The sequence below is a fragment of the Chiroxiphia lanceolata genome, chromosome 4 (assembly GCF_009829145.1).
Source record: "Chiroxiphia lanceolata isolate bChiLan1 chromosome 4, bChiLan1.pri, whole genome shotgun sequence".
NCBI lineage: Eukaryota > Metazoa > Chordata > Aves > Passeriformes > Pipridae > Chiroxiphia > Chiroxiphia lanceolata.
Genome location: NC_045640.1, coordinates 60,816,853 through 60,833,195, shown reverse-complemented (window position 1 = coordinate 60,833,195; position 16,343 = coordinate 60,816,853). Strand labels below are relative to the sequence as shown.

At 38.7% G+C, this 16,343-nt stretch overlaps 1 protein-coding gene and 1 long non-coding RNA gene across 2 annotated transcripts in view; one reads left to right on the top strand and one right to left on the bottom strand.

The window, feature by feature from the left end:
* LOC116786060 overlaps positions 1–16,343 on the bottom strand; it is a 109,561-nt gene that overhangs the window by 54,132 nt on the left and 39,086 nt on the right. The window lies entirely within an intron of this gene.
* Positions 1,323–16,343, top strand: part of EDNRA (endothelin receptor type A) — a 32,356-nt gene continuing 17,335 nt past the window's right edge. The window contains exons 1-2 of the mRNA XM_032686338.1: positions 1,323–1,514; positions 4,367–4,851. Of these exons, the coding sequence (XP_032542229.1) occupies positions 4,450–4,851 (402 nt within the window). The 5' untranslated portion in view covers positions 1,323–1,514; positions 4,367–4,449. The remainder of the gene's footprint in view (positions 1,515–4,366; positions 4,852–16,343) is intronic.

Below are 16,343 nucleotides of genomic sequence, written 5' to 3'. Positions count from 1 at the left end.
AGATGATTCTTGACAAAGCAAGTCATTAATACTGCACATCTATGACCAAAATGTAAAGGATTCAAATTACTTTTACTAGAATATGGACAATTTAGTGGCTTAGCAGCATTTATACAACTTAGGGCAACTTGAGATTTTGATTTAAACGTTTCTACCCAATTTGCAAACAGTAGGTTCTTTGTGATTCCCAGCCTGAACATATACATTTCTTCAAAGATCTTGTGTTTTGACACTTCATTTAACTGAGATGACTTTCTAGAAGTAATAAAGTATTGCTATTCCAGTCAATCCAGATGCTGGTTTTTCCTGTACATGATTTATCAGATGAATTTAAACATACTACAGAAGCATTCTTTTAACTAACTATGCAAAACTGACAGTTCAAAACAATTTCTTACATGATTAAGTGTCAGATATTTTAATTCTGCAGGCCACTAGCATCTCATTCTCTGTTGTTCTTTTGTCTGCTTTTACTGTTTTAGCACTACATATTTTTATATCTTATTTAGGAAGACTGCCTTTTTGTATTCAAAAGAAGCCCGAATATGTTTAGAAAGTAATTTCTGTGGTTCAGACAGATGGAAACTTGCCAGGAAATGAGAAACCTGGAATGATTCAACAAGGGACTCAAAATTTCTTAAACTTGCTACTATGAAGGGATTTTGAAACTCTTTCCATTACAAGCTGCTCCCTGTGATACACTGGCATTTCTTTCATCATGAGAAAATATCCTTAGCTATAAAAGAGCTTTCCACTTTTTCTGCACAAGTTTTTTCACACCACTACCTTGACAGAAGAACAGTGACAGGAAACATAGGAATGACAGAAAATGCCACACTCTTATTATCATTGTAAACGAGACTAAGAGGTATTAGCAAGGTGTTTCCCAGATGGATCAAAGAAATTTTCATTCAGGAACAGTCTCTGTTTATGAATCCAGCATTTTGGAAACTCTCACACGTAGAGTTTTACTGATTGTCTCAGAAAGAGACTCTGATCCTGGCCAAACCTGAGGAAAATGCAAAGCAAAAATGGTATATTTCATCAGCGGATTTTTCCCACCCTTTTGCTCTTGGCTCCTCTGCCGTCTGGTGGGATCAGATACAGAACCTTTCTGAGAATCCTGTGTGCTATTGGCAGGCAGCTACAGGACCGGATTCCCAAGGCTGTGTCTTAGATGAGTCCAGCAAAGTAGTTTTGCTCGGTTTCAGCCAGGAAACAGTTAAAAGAGCTCAGCGTTCCCTTGTGCCCGGGAGGCAGCCTTTGTGTTTAACATTGGCAGGGGCTCAGTTCGGGCTGGAGGTTTGTTTTAATTGGGGGAGGGGGCAGAAAAGAGGGGACGCTCCGACTTCTTCAGTCTGTCTCTTTCTTTCACTGCTTTAGCGGAGGTGGAGATTTTCAATCCCACCCAGTCAGACGCAGGCAGGAGGATCTGGTAAGACTATCCCAGGAAAAGCCACTCGGAGGAAATTCTCGGCGGCGGCGGCGGCGGCGGCAGCAGCCCCAGCATGAGGGTGAGCCTGGCGGGGAGGCGCGGCGGGGGGAAGTGCGCGGGATGCTGCGGGAGCCCCGAGCCCGCCCCGGGAACAGCCCGGCCCCGACCGCGGGCACCGCTCGGAAACGCCCCGGAGAGGGATTCGGTGACGGCCGCGCATCTCTGCGTGCGTGTGCGAGAGCGGGGTGTGTGAGAGAGAGAGTGAGAGAGAACACGAGACTGGCACAAGGCAGCTCGGGGGGACTGTTATTAAATAAAGTTTAACAATATATAGCTCTTGCCAGAGGCTCGCTATGTAAGCTGCAGGGGAGGCAGCGCTGCTGAGCCAAGTGCACGTTGGAATTGATCCTTCGATAGTGGCACAGGGAGCGCGTTTCCTTTGGCGGTACCGGAGGAGCCCCGGCAGCGCGGAGCGCTCCTGCCTGTGCCGGGCTGGGAACAGCCCGCAGGAATCCCCCTTGTTCCCTTCAGTGCTTTCCTGCCCTGCTTCAGTTCGTTTGCTCCTGTTCACATCTCAGCTGCCTTCAGGCTGATCGTCACTGATAACGTTTTAGCTCATCTTTAATACTTGGAACAATTCCGTTTCCACTGGTATATAGGTCTCTCCTTGGTGAACCTCGACATGGGAATTTTTCTGGCTTGTTACCCCAGGCGAGTCAGGAATTTCGTTCTCCGCATCAGCGGCTGGTTCTGCAGCGCTGCAGAAGCACAGGCACAGCACATGCCTGCGGACCCCAGATTAACACAGCAACCTCACATGCTCCAGGCTGCATGTGAAGGGCAATACCAGATTACCTCATTGCAAAAAGTTATCACAGATCCTAGGATGTCACTCACATGAGGCAGTTTGCATGTCATCTTCTGTAACAAGACAAATACTTTGAAAATACGCACAGAGGAATGAAGGATTGCCGGGAATTCGCAAAAAAAAAAAAAAAAAAAAAAAACACCCTTAGAAGTTTGTATACTAAAAACTTTTTAGCTTTGCTTCTTAGGGAGAAGTTTCTTCCAGGGGAGGGAAGAGATGTTGGAACAACAATTCTGTTCGAAGCTTTGCATGCTGGCTGCATGATTGCCATGCCACCACCATGTTCATAGTATACATACATCCCATTTTCACAAGAAAACAACATTAATTAAGGAGGATACTAATATAACTGCTGAAACACAGGGCTGTGGGTTCTGCTTATAGCAGTATCGCGTTTACTGGGGAAAGTCATTTAACAGTGATACAGTTTTCCCATTTGTAAATTGAGGAACCATTGTCACAGTAAATAATACAAGTGTTAATACTTGCAAGAAAACAGTTACAGTCAAATATCTCTGTTGGTTTTGATTTAGAAACCTAAAGTGATTGCACTTGCATCGTGCAAACTGCTGCTGACTGCCCTGGGATACCGTTGTATCCAGCATTTAATAAAGAAGGATTTGCTATTTAATACATTCACCTTTAAAACCAAGTCCATAGGAACTTGGTCAGATCCTCATCTCAAATACACTGTAAATGTGAAGCCCTGCTCTGTGAGGGATAACACTCTACGTGCCAGACAGGAATAAATACTCTGGTTAATATGGCATTTGCTGCTGTATATAGGTACACACACACTTCACAGACCACACACAACAGAAGCCTCAATAGTAGTAAATATTTATACTGTGCCTGCTCCAGAAGTACTATCAGTAAATTGTCTCCCTCCTTCTTTGGTAAATTTCTTGCTATAAACTCTGACTTAACAGCCCCACAGGGAATGGAATTAAGACTCATTTATTTAAAAGGATCCTTCCAAATACTTCATGTGAGTCCCTAGAAATCAGAAAGTTATAAATACTTCGTTTTCTGCTCTTCTTTTGTCAACAGCACTTTGCCTTGTTTTACAGACATAAGCCATGTAAAATAAAAAAAAATCTTTATCTTATATTAAACTTAGGCTTCAAGGAAATGGCCTTGAGTGGTGTTCCTGGTTTCACTGGAGGTGTGGTATCTATACCCACTGTGGCAGGGGTTACACACGGGCAGCCCCACTTACTGGTACAGAACGCTATGATGCTTCCTTTCCTAACTGGAAGTGTCATGACTTGTTGTTTAGAATACTAAATCAGCATTTTTTATCTTTGAAAGAGCTTAAATTGTTATAATTAGCTTCACTGTGGCTAAGTACTGCACATGAGTTGCAATGACATTCAGGAACTAAGTGACATAGAAGTCTGAAGGGCTTTTCCCGGCCAAAGGTAGACCTAGACCTAGACTGTAAAAGTCTTCCTCCTAATGTTTAGAGACTTTGGATCTGGTAAAAAATTTGATTTCAAATCCATGTATTTTCAGTCTTCATTGAAATCCAGTTAATAAATCAGATAAAAATAAATAAAGGCTAATCATTGCAATATATCAAAAATACTGAGAAAATTAACAGATTTGCTACCTTTAACTATTGATGCCTTGCTGTTACCCTATTTTTTCAAAGATAAAAGAATATCTTCTTATTTTATCTAAAATATTATTCAGCAGTCTCCAAGATAGGTTGACTTTTCTTGCAAGACAGTATTTTTAAAACTGAATTTCATCCACCTCATTTTTTCCACCTATATACAAATTCTGCATCAAGCTAAAAGGGTTTTGTACAATCTTATTTTTATAAGCTATCGATTACTTAAGGAATTTTCTGTTTGCCTTTTGTCAGAGAGTTAATGGGGGTTATCTAGATTTCAGAGTAGTGCAGTTAGTATAAACAGGTGTTTATGCCTATTAGCTGCAGAGACTGAATATTCAAATACCCTTCCTAAGTGTGAAACAGGGTGTGTTAGTCTACCTGTTGTATTTTTTCTGTATTTCTTTTTTTGTTTTCTATTTTTGCTTACTGTTTCTCTCTGCAGGTGCAGAAGTGAAAAGTATCCGACTGAAATACCGAAAAAAACCCCAAAAACCCTGTCTGAATTCGCTCTTTGGGGACTTCAGGATGGAAGCCTTGTGTTTAAGAGTTTCCTTGCTGCTGCTGGTTCCGGGATTTGTCCTCAGTGACAGCTCTGACAGATACGATGCCAATCGGAGTGACTTGGAAAACCACCTTTCCACTTTCTCAGGGATCGAATCCAGCTTGCTCCTCACCACCGTGCAGCCCCCCGTGTCCAACCAAACTGTCAAATGCTCCCAGCAGACCAAGATTGCTGAAACCTTTAAATACATTAACACGGTGGTATCTTGTGCTATTTTCATCGTTGGAATGGTTGGGAATGCAACTCTGCTGAGGATCATTTACCAGAACAAGTGTATGAGGAACGGCCCCAATGCACTGATAGCCAGTCTGGCACTGGGAGACCTTATCTATATTGTCATTGATATCCCTATCATTGTGTACAAGGTAGGACACCACATGATGCATTCTAAATGCACTTTCCTTACAAGCACACTGTCTGTTCTCTGTGGTTACTCCTCTGTCTGTTTGCTGCCCTTTTTGTCAAGGAATAGTGCACTTAAGAGAAAATACAACTCCTGTTTGTTCTGCCACAAAAAACCTTGCTCTCAGGTCTCACCTCCATCAAAAAAAAGTGTATCTCCCGTTAAAGATGATGTAACTCTCAGTTCTTAACCCAAGTGTGGCCTTGGGCGTTTCACAGGAGCTCTTCATTTATTATAGCTACTAGAGCTAGCAGAAGAATTTGTAAGGGAAGACTTTTTATAAACTGTTCTCCTCCTTGATGGACTAGTTGCTATTCTTGGAATATCCTACCCTTACTTTATATTTTGACAGAAAATACTGCCTGTGATATGCAGGCTTCGTGTTAAGGCTTTGCAGAGAGAGATTATGTCAGCTAAGTTAAGCCTTAAAGTTTTCATTCAACAGTCATTAATAGCAGATTCTCAGAATTATTCCAGAGTTAGTAAAATCAATTATATCACAGATCATTTTTGAAACATTAAATTTCATCTGGGTTTGTCAAAGTATAAAAAAGCTCCTTAGCAATTCTTTTATCTGGTAGGAATTTATCCTGTCCCAGTTTTTTGATTTTCCATTTTAATTAAACAAAACCATAAAGAAGTGCTTTTTCTGATGCCGTATATATTTACTAATATAATTCAAGCCAGGACATGCTTGAATAAAGAGAACTAAGGCCTTTTTTAAATACAGCTTACTGATATTAGCTTATCTTAGAAAATCATCAAAGAATGCTGTGAGCTTGTATCTGTCTCTCTGTGGATTGTACACAGGTGCATAGTTGATAGGATATTAGACTTCTTTCTTTTCTCAGCAAAAACATAATGTCCTTCTGTCAGTAAATAGAATACTAAGTGTTATAATTTAAAAAAAAAATGTTCTTCTTCTTGGCCCTCAATTATTCTAACGACTTACCTTTTATTTACAAGGGCTTTAAATGAATCATTTTAATGCATAATTTTATAATAACTGGTGTCCTGTGGTTTCAAACTGGATTTTAAAATTTAAGAAACAGTGATGAATTTTGCACATGTATAACTATTGACATAATAACTGTGTTATAACACAGGTATTCATAGGACAAGATCGTAAAATTTGAATTAATTAATGGATCAAAAATATCTATATGTGCATATATTACATTTATACAGAGGCATATTATCTATGGTAAAATGCAGCACCTGGTTCTGATCTTTCAGTACTATAAATTACAGATAAGTCTTTTAACTTTATCTGGTTTTAATATAATATGAATTTGAAACTGGGATAATGACTGTCAATACTAACATATGCAATTTAGTGGAAATTCAGGTTTACACTTTTCAATATTCCACCTGGAAAATTAAATTATCATAAATTGCTGATGAGATAGCAGGTATCTGTAGAGCATCTTGAATTAAGTAGTTGATGAGAAAGATTAGTGTCTGCCTGATTAGAGATTCCCCCATCTTCCATAGCTGTGGGAATGCCTAATGGGACATGGGATTGGGATTCTCACCTGGACTCATGGCTCACACAGGGCCAGGCTGGATGGGCTTTGAGCAGCCTGGTCTAGTGGGAGGTGTCGCTGCTTATGGTGGAGGGGCTGGAACTGGATGATCTTTAAGGTTTCTTCCAACCAAACTGTTCTATGATTCTCCGACTGCACCTCCCAACATGCATTACAGTTTCCTCTCTGGTAAATTTATCCTTATATGTTTATGGATAATTGCTAAGGCAGTACTCTTGCTTCTTGTGGTATACACGATAGTAAATTCTAAGGAAAAATGGCATGAGTTCTTTTCAGAGCCGAGTATGGGTAAGAACAAGTATTTTTATTACCCAATTTTTTCTAACCTTTCAAGAGCTCTGCTGCTTTTTTCACAAAGAGGAATGGAAAGCTGGAATTAATTTTGCATTTCAGAATTGCCTTTTGATGGTCTTCTGAAAATTCTTTAGAAGTTTAGTTAAAAGTAACGAACAATATTTTTTATATTCCCTTTATCATTTTGCAGTACATTTTTTCTATTAATTTTCTGACACTTCTCTGGCATTCCACAGGTTCATCTGCCTTGCTGTATCTTATATGTTGAGCTGAACTGTGGCCCTGAATAGCTCCATGCAAATCAAATTTCTTTAGCCTATATGAAAATTTATTTCTGTGATGCAGAGAAGTATTTGATAAATAAAGGCTGTGAACAAAACTGCAGCCCTTGACATAAAGGTCTGCCAATTCCCACATGTAAGAAGGCAGAACTAAAATCACATTTAAAGCATAATTCTACATTTTAGGGATTTTTTTAGTGCTTGAACCTTCAAAATAAATTACTTTAAAATTACCATATAGAACCACCTTGTTGTCCAAGGTTAGCTGCCTGCATTCTGATACAGGGAAGCACTTATAGCATTTACAAGGGAGCTGTAGTACTTCTGATAAGAAATGCAATTATTTTGTATAGTCCATTTTTCATATGAACCACTCAGTAATGTGTCTGCTTACATTAGGAGTTGATTTTAAAGTTTGTTAAGGGTCATTCCTCTTTGTATCACTAGGGATCCTAAAATCTGTGCCACCTTTTAGCTCCTCTTGTTGAGTGTTGCCCACTGGAAATACCACAAATGGAGAATGGAAGTGATAGTCTTTTAAGGAAAAAAAAATGAAGTGTTTTAATTTTTGGTTTAAAGTTTAAATTTTAAAGTATTTTATAAACTTACTTCTGAACTTTACTTTAAAGATTCTTTTAACTTCAGCTAAAAGGTTCCTCAGAGTCAGCCTTATGTTGAACCTTAGTACCCCATATAAAGAAGTGGCTTTAAGCACGTAATAACTTTCAGGTCAGATCTTCATTTTTAGGAGGACAAAACAGCTCTGAAATTAGAATTAGAGTAAACAGGCATTCATCTGCATATTAAAATAACAAATAGTAGAGTATTAAGGTGGCCCATTGTATAGAACAAAATATCTAATACTGTATAATTATAATTGAATATCAGAAATATGTATAATCACTTTCCTGAAACATAGTGGTGGCCTTAACTATTTTGAAACTACTTTCAAAAAAGCAGTAGATAACGTTACTGATGCTCAAATCCATTCCACAAATCCTTAGAAAGAAGCAGCTATAAGATTACAGTAATTGACAATGTAAGGTCCCAGGAGAATTAAGTCCATCATTCTACTATGCACTTACACAATTAACAAAGATGTGATGCTGGGAAAAAAGTAATTATGTAATTTATTTCAACTAAAGATGTGGTCACAGGTGTTTGACATTTTTATGACTTTTCTTCACGGTACAGTAGGCTCAGAAATTCCCCCCTTGCTTTCTCCAATTACTGTAATTGTACAGTAGGTTCCCCCTGGCAATTTGTTCAATGGTTTGAAATGTGACTAATATTCACTAGCCTGCTTTTGAAGATATTCTGGATGTATTAAAGCCCCATTATAATTAATTACCACTAGTATGTCCACTTGTAATATCAAATCAATATTAAAAATTTTAATAAATTGAGTTTTACAGGAAGGGTGCCAGTTATGAATCCAGCCTTGATAGACCAAACCAAGATAATTTAATTTTCAATCACATTTTTACAGCACCTGGACCCAAACAGTTTCCTCTTTACCCAAAACACGCCCATCTCACACATTCAAGACGTCAAAGCCTATAGCTCCAAATCAGTAAGAACAATTTCTTACCAGGGAAAAGAAGATCAGAAAAAGAATTTTTATATTTTACACTACTGTTGAGGCAGGGTTAAGGCACTGAGGAGACAGGTCCCTTTTCTAGTATTAGGTGGCATTAGCACAACTGAAAGCTGTGGCATCACCTGCGTTACCCATCACTGCCACGTGTGTTTGTAGAAAACAAGCTAAATTCAGAGGCAATGCATGAAAACTTCTTTACAGGGCTGATTCCCCTACTAAAACTAGACTGTTTTTCGAGGCTATGCATAGGCAGCAGCAGAATACCCACAGAAGCACCATTGTCTTGGCTGCACTAAGGTCTGGAAAGCCCTTATGGCTGTTGCTGCTGGCACTGGCTAAAGCTTAGCAGAGCAACAGTGACAACACCAGGGTTGTTGGACAGCACAGAAAACGCTGTCCATAGCTCTTTCCTGAGCTTATGGAGCTTGAAACACTCTAGACCAAGGCTCTCCCCTTTAGAATGGCAAAATTCAGTTTTAACTATGTTATTGGGAAGTCCTGAGCTGTCTCTGCTTCCAGTTTTATGCACTTTGGAGAAAAATGTTTAAATTTTTATTTATTTAAAACTGACCTACATAAGATTGACATAAATTACATCGCCTTAGATCATAATATGCTTACCTCCTTAAACCATGAGTTTATAAAGTAGATGAAGCCAATTAGCCAGCTTTTACCCTGTTTCTTTAAAGGTCAATAAAAACATTTTCCTAATTATTTTACTGGTATAAAGTGAAAGACATAAAGTGAAACCAGAAAAAACAGGCAAGTGTTCACTGCCCAGACAGCTCAAGAAGATAATGTTTTCTTTAATAAATTAGGGGGGATTTTGTCAATAAGTTCATATTTACCTTAGTTGCAACAAGATCTAAATCTGAGTAGTCCACCTAGAAAATTACGAATGTAAATATATAAGGTAGCTGGCAGTGAGGAAACGTCTTCAGCCATTTTGTTGTCAGTAAAGGAAGACTTAGGAGAGACGTTTCTAATCACGGACATTTTTCAACATCAGAGCACGTGCATAAGTGTTAGATCAATGCATTCTAACCCACAAATTATTTGGCATATCTGAATACCTTTACCAACAGAATTAGTATTATACCTTAAAAGGGGTAATTAAACACATTGGCACTGATCTTGTAGCTAACAGAGCAAGTGGCATCTGCAGTAGTTATAGTCTTATGCCAAAGGAGTATAAAGCCAAGCTCACAGCACACATAAAGTGCACTTAATGAAGAAATCCTCCTTTAAACCCAAAATTTCTCATATGTGCTGTGTGTATTTTTCAACGAAGTACCAACACCAGTAGGAAATTCTGAGGCCTCAGCTTAACAACTGCATCCTGCCTTTCAATGGATTCTTATCAGTGATTCCAAGAAGCAACGCATTGGCTGTTCCAGGGGGATGCACAAATCCATACAACCTGCTCCAAGCATGACCTATTATTTGGCTGTGTGTCTCCATGTAGTGTTCATACATAAAAGAAATCTAGATTTGTAATACTGGACAGGTTTAAGAGAATATCTGAGTATGTTTGCCTTCTTTATTTTTCAATCAGCTGAACTCTACAGATGACAAGGAATTGTTTTGGTTGTGCATATCCAGGGTTTACCAGTTCTGCAGTAACTTCTTAACAATCCTGTCACTCTCTTTAGCAACACACAAAAGACAACAGAGCTGGAAGAATAACAAAAGCAATGCTATGCTCAGGAATTGAAAAAAAATTCCTTTCAACAAATCACTGTGCACATAAGCACACCTTGCAGCTCATTTCCATGAAGAAGAGCAGCACAGCTTGAGAAACAGTTTACCTAAAAGGGTGGGAAGACAGCCAACACCAGGGAACAACAAAAAAACTAATCCTACTTTGTAAACAGCAAAAATACCACAGGGAGATGTCTAGAGTTGTTAGGTATGCTTTACCACTAAGTAGATTTTTGTAACAAATATAAACATTTTAACAAGAATGTAAAACTTAGCATTTAATTTTTTACCAGTTAGTTGAAACAGAGTGTTTCACCTGGAATTTGTTGAAGGGCATCTGTTTTCTTACTTTTCTGGATCTCTTGAATTATAAACTATTTTCTCTTGTGTAAGAACTATACATTCCCTTCCATAGCTGCCTAAACAGGAGAAAAAGACTGTAAGCATTCAGTAAATGGCATGAGACCCTCTGCTACCTCTAGCTTTACTCAGCTGGGCTAAGACGAGCAAAACAGTAGAAAAAGCTGTGGTAGGGCAATTCAGAGTAAAAAAATGTCTTTGATGGTTCTTGTGCATCCCCACATAACCTTTCTTCCTTCCAGGAAAAAAAACAGTCAGTCTTTTATCCACCCCAAGTGGAAAAAAAGACAGTTCTTGTAGTTGTAGCAAAATTAGGAATGTATTTCCTGCAAAGAAGAGTTGAAGAGATGCAGTGTGCTTTCTCTACCATGGCAGGATTGTGAATTTAAGTATAAGGAAATAAACAAATGCTACCAAAGTTGGAAGAAGTTTAAACTATCGTCTCACCATGATATACTCAATATTGGTCTCATACCCTGCATGATAAAAGCTAGCCTTGTTTTTTGTTTTCCTCTAGTCACTATCCTTCCAAAATCTGAGGTTTTTCGCTTCAGCAGTGAGAAGGAATACTTAGAGACAGGCTGTGTTATCTCTCCACCCTTACAGCTCTTCCTCTTTTCAGCAAAGTGGTAGAGAACAGCTGAGTTACATACATGGGATGAGCAAGTTCAGTTCTCAAGCAAGAAATGGATGAGGATTGTCCAGCAATGCAATTCTCTCCTGGATATATGGTTCTAGGAATAAGATAAAGGCTTGAGAACACGAAGTGAATTCTTCTGCTATGATCGTAGATGAGGACAGAAGGGTCCTGTTTGAGTCACCACATTCAAAATACCACAGCAGAAGACTCAATACACCCTTATTCCTACACTAAACAGTCTTACACATCAGGGATAGAAGAGAAACTTCAGTCAGAATCATCAGTTTTTGTCATTTAATGCAGACAGCTCAGTGGTATAGACCTTAAACACTCCTGAGTTCAGTCAGAATCATCAGTTTTTGTCATTTAATGCAGACAGCTCAGTGGTATAGACCTTAAACACTCCTGTGTTCAGTCAGATTTCAGCTGGATTCACCCAAAACACCAGGTACCATGTTTGGCCCACGCCTTAAGCAGACAAGGGCATATAAAACTGTAGAACACAATTTCAGACGGAGCTTTATCAAGCCAGCTCAACGATTCCTAGAGGAAATTAGCCTTTAAAAAAACAATGGGAAAACAAAAACCAACAACAAAAGCCAAATGTGCTGATTTAAAAAAACCAGAGGAATTTCTCTTGTCTTTCATTCCAGACTATGTGGCAAGGAAAGAAAATCACCACAGACTACAGTGATTTTCAGCATCCCCGGTTACGAGATGCTGGTCAGTTATACAACTATATTTTATCTATACAGACAGAAATCTATTGGTTTGGTCCCTTTTTTCATTACTGCACAAGTGTTTAACTTAAGTCACAGAATAAAGAAGTTATTTCTGTTTGTCCTGCTGAAGACAGAGCAGAAATTGACTTCCAGGGTTGTGCCAGAGTTGTTCCCTCAGTATCACTGAACATTTAAATGCCATGAAACTCAGGAGAGTATCCTGCACGTGGTGGCATGAGGGGCAAGCACTACCTGTGAGGAACATGCTTGTGTGTCAGCAGATCTTGTGTGTCAGCACAACAAGGGTCCCAAGTGGATACAGGAAGAGAAAGTCTCTAGAGCACTAGGATGAGAAGGGAGCAGGAAAGGGCAGGTATGAAACCTTTGCTTCCATCCTCAATACCACGAGGCAAAGAGCGAGGACCTCCTGACCTGTACTTGTTGAACCAAAGCAGTTTAATAGAGCAGCTCAGAGCTGGTTCATATCTAGCACCTAAACCAGTCCATCTATTTTGGGCTGAGCCCCAGGGTCACCATCTGCCTGTAAACACACAAGATCAGCCTAGTATTAGATAAACACTGTGGATGCACATGAGCATATTCTGGTGAATACTCATGTGCTGGGGTTACAACATTCTCTCTTTTAGACCATCTATAAATTGCTGGGGATGCACAGTGGGACTTCATGTTTTGTACATCAGCTACCATACTGATGGGGGTTAGAAAATAGCAGCAGCAGTAGAATAAAATCAACTGAGTGACATTTAAAAATCATTGCAAAGGAATGTTCTCAGTGCTGATGTCTTGTTTGTTACAAGCTGCAGTGTCAGGGCAGAGAGGCCTTATAAAGCAGCAGAGAAGGGGGGATGCTCAAGGAAGCTGTGGCTGTCTGGTCACTTTGCTGAGCATTGTAAGACCAGCAGTAGAATCTTGAAATCTCGTTTTCCAATTTCAGTGGAAAAATACATGTTGACTACGCTCTTTTCTTAGGAATTGCACCACAGTATGAAATACTTCTAAGTGGCAAACTGCACAAGGGAAAAAGTGCATTTCCTTTGCTGCATGTCTTGTTTTGAAACCTCAGAGATTTTGTAACTCTGGCTTTGCAAAAGCAGAATCCATTTGACCAGCTCGTGAAGAACTGGGATACAAATTGGCATAATCAGTCTGATTTCTCCTATCCCAGTGCCTTGAGAGAAAATGTAATTTGCTAACGTTTTATAATCATTTTGTTTGAATATTAAGATATGCAAAAGCACTCGAAGAGCAGAGCCTGTAGTTCCAGTTCTTATATTGTACCTAAGTAAATCAGGACTAGTTCAATTAAATTTCTGGGCCCATTTTTTAATACAAAATACATGTGTTATTTCCCTCTGAAGTTTCTGCACCATGTTGGGGCAGAACAGAGGGCACTTGACTTGTTTTGATGTAAAAATTAGTAAAACCAAAGACAGGATCAGATTTGCTGACAGAAGGAAAAAACCTGGCACCTGATCCAAGAGGAAGTAATGAATGCATAGCTAATGCGGCGTGATAATGGAGTACACCCACAGAAATGATTGCAAAGTGAATCTTATGAAAAAACATAATTCTGATCCCAGGGATTTTCATTAAAATCAACTTGAAAAGAATGTCTAATGATTTGGTACTGATATTACTTCAATTAGTGGAAAGTGTAAGAAACAAAAGGAATGAAACACTTTTAATCTCAAAAAAGGAGAGCTTCCTGGGGTGCGGGGAAGAAGCGTACATGCTGGAACCATGATAAGGCTTCCCTGTGATGAGTAATGAGTTAGTGAACCTTTTTCAAGTGCAACACTTTTCTTTTTGAAGCTAATGTTTGCCTTGTAGTAACAGAGTTTCACAGTCACTACAAAGTGCTTGTTCATTTCCATTGCTGGGCATATGCTACAGCCACAGTCACTGCACTGAAATGAATAGGTGGTTACCTTTCAGTTGCCTTTTTAAAGTGTGATCTATAATGATAAATGACTTTTGGGGCTCTGCTCAGCACAGGGGATTGACAAAAGGCTGCTAGAGTTGCTTTTCCCTGGCACTGCCATTTATAAGTTAGCTTTCACTCAGTGGTCCCTGAGAATTATTCTGATTTTACCCAAACTCAGTCAAGAGTCTGGAGCTGAAATTCCACGTGATTACAGCTGGTTGAATTATCATTTGTTCTGATCATCCCTTCTTTTTCCAACATTTTTTTCTGCAGCTCTACGTAAACTAAAGCTTCACACACGAGTTCTAGGCAAAAGGCGAAAATATGGCCTGCAAACATTTGTTATACTATTGCAAACACATCTAGAAAATAATTCTTCTGGAGCTTTCACTGTATTTCATTCAGTCTATAATTAAAGCATCCAGTCTATAAATACAGATAAAATCAGAAGAACTAATCAAGAGCTTGCAGACATCAACTTATCACCTTTGTTACTGAAGGTACTAACTACAGTTAAATCACCAATCCTAGTGATCCATTTCCTAACCTTCTGGCAAAAGGGGGATTTGCTTTCATCAAATATGACTGTCCTAAACTGGGAAACCATTGCAAAGGTGCTTGCAGTTTCTCTGCTGTGGTCTTGATGGTAAATAAGATATTCAGTTCTCCTTGGAGGCAAGAGCTCTCAGTATGCCAGAGAACACATACCAACATAGAGTAACAGAACAAGAGCAAATGGAACCACACATGTGTAGGATATTCTAACACTCAAGAAACAGGAAGTAGATAAATCGGGAGAAATGTTGAGAAATCTCATTTTACTATTCAGCTGGAGAGAAAAAAATAATCCAGATAACAGATAACATCTTCCCTGTTCAACAAGCAGTAGCACACATAGGTTTGCTTCACAGTATCAGCACCTCGTTGGCTGAAAGCTGTGAATTGCTAAAATCTGTCTTGAAATACAAGTTATCAAATGTATTAATATGGTCCTAGAGAGACATGGGCAATGTGTAGTACATAGCTGCTCCCAGAATTTTTTGAGGTATCATGTGGGGAAAAAACAGAAGTAATTCAGCATTGTGATGAACACCTATAAAATAGAAGGGATGTGAAAAAGCCAAAGCAGGACTATGAGAAGAAGATGAATTCCCACAAATCTGGCATTCTGTGATAAACACCCTGTACTCTACAGCAAAGTGCTAAACTTTGGAAAACTCGTGCTATGAGAAAACAGAAAGGTAACTCCTACCTTAACTGAGATAAAGACAGTTGTGAATTTGAACTTCCCATAGTTAATATTTATATTACTAAAGGTAGTGATTATTACTATGTTTCATTTTAGCATTAATTTAAATAGATAAAATGTTTACTTTGCATTCTGTAATCCTGAGCTACAACCAAAATTTGCTTTTCTAATTCTGCAGACAGAATCCACCCACTTTTACTAAATGAGTGTGTTCCAGAGCCTAAGCTTCTACTGAAAAAAATTTTCTAGTCCTTGTGGTTGCAAAGCTAACTCTCAAAACATGAACTGCCTGTAAGCAGAGAAGTCTGCCCAAGATGAAGAGGACCTGGTAGAACAGGTCTGCAAGAAAGTAAACTCTAGAAATAACAATTTTGATTTAATCAGATTCCATATTGTTTGGTTTCAACCATAAAATATTAAAAACAGGATTCACAGGTTGTGTTTATCATGGAAAAAACACAACTGATTTTTGCATGCATCAGTCCTCCAGCACTTTTGTGCAGATGAAAGTATGGTTCCTTGTTCTCTCCTTTCCATATTGCATTCTTGCCCAGGGGCAGCAACTGTGCCACATTGCACAAACTATTTCTTGGAATGGTTGTTGTGCCATCAGTTTACCTCCATCTGATTCACTTGAAAATAAAACTGTTGTGAAGCTTAAATCAATTTTAGTTCCACAAACAGTCCCAAGTCTGGATTCAACAGTCTTCAACAATTCAGCAAAATCAGGTTTTATAAGCTTTGGATAAGCTTGGGTTTTGCTTATAATTGTTATTCCTTAGTGTATCATTTGCTGTCTTTCTCTGAAGCAAATAAAAATATCTTCAAATTTGACAGTACCATCAAAATATTCTGTGTTCTACCCTTCATTCAAAAAGGTTTAACGTAAATCCAGTGACCTCATGGTCATCCAGCAAGTCAATTATTATTTATTGCTGCCTTTAAAAATGTGCCCCCTGGCTATATAGGGGATACAACATCCACTAGGATGTTGATGAAAAGTTGATGTGTCCAACTTTGATGTTGTCAAAGTTGTGTATCTGACTCAAACATTTAATATTTTCATTTCAAATCTTATGCTTTCTACTCATAACCATTTTAATAGAAGTTGGTAA